This window comes from Fusarium odoratissimum (genome assembly GCF_000260195.1).
Source record: "Fusarium odoratissimum NRRL 54006 unplaced genomic scaffold supercont1.263, whole genome shotgun sequence".
In the NCBI taxonomy this organism is placed as follows: Eukaryota; Fungi; Ascomycota; class Sordariomycetes; order Hypocreales; family Nectriaceae; genus Fusarium; species Fusarium odoratissimum.
In genome coordinates this window covers 1-2,148 of record NW_022158949.1, presented here as the reverse complement: position 1 = coordinate 2,148, position 2,148 = coordinate 1, and the positions used below count along the sequence as shown (strand labels likewise).

The window sequence follows — 2,148 nt, the reverse complement described above, 5'->3', positions numbered from 1 at the left end:
CCTGCCATGACTGGAATAAGAACTCATTCTATAATTACCTACTGGTAAAATCTGGGACTTTATCCAAACTCTCTGCGGCTAGCAACGTGATGTCATGATGATGGACCGTCAACGCCAAGAAGCGGAGTGTTACTGACCTAGCACTGCTTCACCGGCATAGGATGCATGAACAAATGTCGGAGGTATCTGCGTAGGCGCTGGAAACATTTGAATGTAAAGTAAAATAAACATAGAATATAGGAGTGACTGTATTAACTTTATAAATGAAAATATGCGCCTTTTATTTGTCGATTAGGTTTCGCCTGAGTATAGCAAAATTTGATAGCTGATCCTACCCTAGCTAAACTTATTCTATCTTATCCTATATATTCCTATTATAATATTACTCAGATAAACTAGAGTTTCTGCTTTATTAGAGTTAGTCTATTTGACAAACTGTATCATGAGCTTATTCCAAACGAGCGAGCCTCAATAAACCTCAAGTCCCCAACCATTTATGGAGCCGTACGTGAAACAGTCGATTTATAACCTTTAAGGTAGGCACCATGCTCCAATAAGTATTCCGAGCATCAACAAAGCCACAGACAGGAGTAAATGTGTCTCACTCGCTTCTTTGTCAAGGGAGCTCAAACGCTCTGTCGGGTTATGGTTATCCTTCCCGAGGCGAGACATGAAAGAACAGTATTACAGGCTCTTGTTACTCAAAGCTGACTTGATTCAATGATTCCCAGGCCATTATCTGTAGTACAGCTAGTTCTTGAACAGACAAAAATGCTTTAAGTGGTCTTAGGAATAGTTTCGCACCTATCGCTAGGCACTTCCAGCTTGCCTAAACAATAGTAGGGCCTCTGTCTTGCTGTATACGTTACCGGCAATTATCTTAAAATGGGCCGCACTCCAGGATTTTCTCTGCCTTGTGTTAACGTTACACGGCCTGACATCAGGCCTGGCTGAATGCTATTGGGGCGTTTGGAAGAAAATGAACCACTGTCACCTAAAAAACGCCTAACGACAGGCTGATATAGCATTTCCGGTCTAGCTTGGTAGCTTTCAATCATAGTCGGAACAAATGACTGGCTGCAGGCTGAGGCGCACTTGTCACAGCGCACTGATCCAATACTATCCAGTGGATAGGCGGTTCTTACTATATGTGACTGTTGGTTACCCTCCAACTTCCACCGGCATCTTGCAAGAATATCGCACTCAATACAATACATAGGCCAGCTGTATGCCAAGTTTGGAGGTGTCTGTTGAGACATGAAGTATGAAGTAATCGTCTATCTATAAGTTGGATACAGACAGAAGGCAACTGAAAAACAGCGAAATAACTGTACTTATAGTCTAACAACAAGTAATCAAAATGCTATATATATAGTTATTACTTTAAATATCCTTGTTAAGTATAGTATTGTCTAAAAACAAAATAGTCGTTGCGCTTCTTTTGGGGCGCGCAACCCGTTCGCATTGCGCGAGAGGCTGATCAGAGGAGTTTTGGAAGAAGCATCACAGGTTATCGGCGCGTAAGAAGAAGAGCCGATTTTGCAGACTGCCGCGGTGGTTGTTGCGGTACCAAAACCATTGAGTGCAAGTCATGATTCATCACCCAGACAAAGCTGCATGTTTTGCGACACGTTCAATTGACGGAAGGGCCGGATCTTCCGAAATCCCGGCGCCGCTTCAGGGAAGTGGGGCCACCAAAAAAAAGCAACAGATGCAGGGTAACTAGGTGAAGTGTGACATCTCTCTCTAGCCAGATTTAAAAATAAATCTTTGTTCATTCACGAGTTCGCAGGACTTTTAAATCAAGCAAATGCCCTTGCATTGGCGTGGACGAACGGATCTCGCTACTGCCAGAAGTGACCTTGAGTCCGTTGCCGTCCAACAAGTCCACGGTTCCGCTGTAGGAGAGTGTGTCTCTGCCGACGTTAGTGTCGTAGGGTCGGCACTCTGACTAGTGGTATCGGTAGCCTGCCCGGTTGGCTTACTATTAGTTTGGTCGGCGGTCTTGTGTGTACCTGCGGTACTGGTTGTTGTATGATCAGGTGTTGTTTCAGACGCAGGTACAGGTGTATTAGTATTTTCTTTTGTTGAAGTAGATAGTGTTGACTGTTGGGATGGCATTGGGGTGTTTTGGGTTGTCTCCTCTCC

At 44.1% G+C, this 2,148-nt stretch overlaps 1 protein-coding gene across 2 annotated transcripts; it reads right to left on the bottom strand.

The window, feature by feature from the left end:
- Positions 1–807: 807 nt before the first annotated feature.
- Positions 808–1,288, bottom strand: FOIG_16869 (uncharacterized protein). 2 transcript variants are annotated; one of them, XM_031218349.1, is made up of 2 exons: positions 995–1,288; positions 808–909 (listed from the first exon to the last, which is right to left on the bottom strand). In XM_031218349.1, the coding sequence occupies exons 1-2, from the start codon at positions 1,257–1,259 to the stop codon at positions 881–883; spliced, it is 294 nt and encodes a 97-aa protein (XP_031051938.1). In that variant the 5' UTR covers positions 1,260–1,288; the 3' UTR covers positions 808–880. The 2 variants fall into 2 exon arrangements, with proteins under 2 accessions (XP_031051938.1, XP_031051937.1); XM_031218348.1 differs by having other exon boundaries at positions 808–1,288.
- Positions 1,289–2,148: the final 860 nt, after the last annotated feature.

Bases quoted from the DNA above. Each gene is read 5' to 3' on its own strand.
- FOIG_16869 (XM_031218348.1), bottom strand. From the start codon at position 1,259: ATGTCTCAACAGACACCTCCAAACTTGGCATACAGCTGGCCTATGTAT.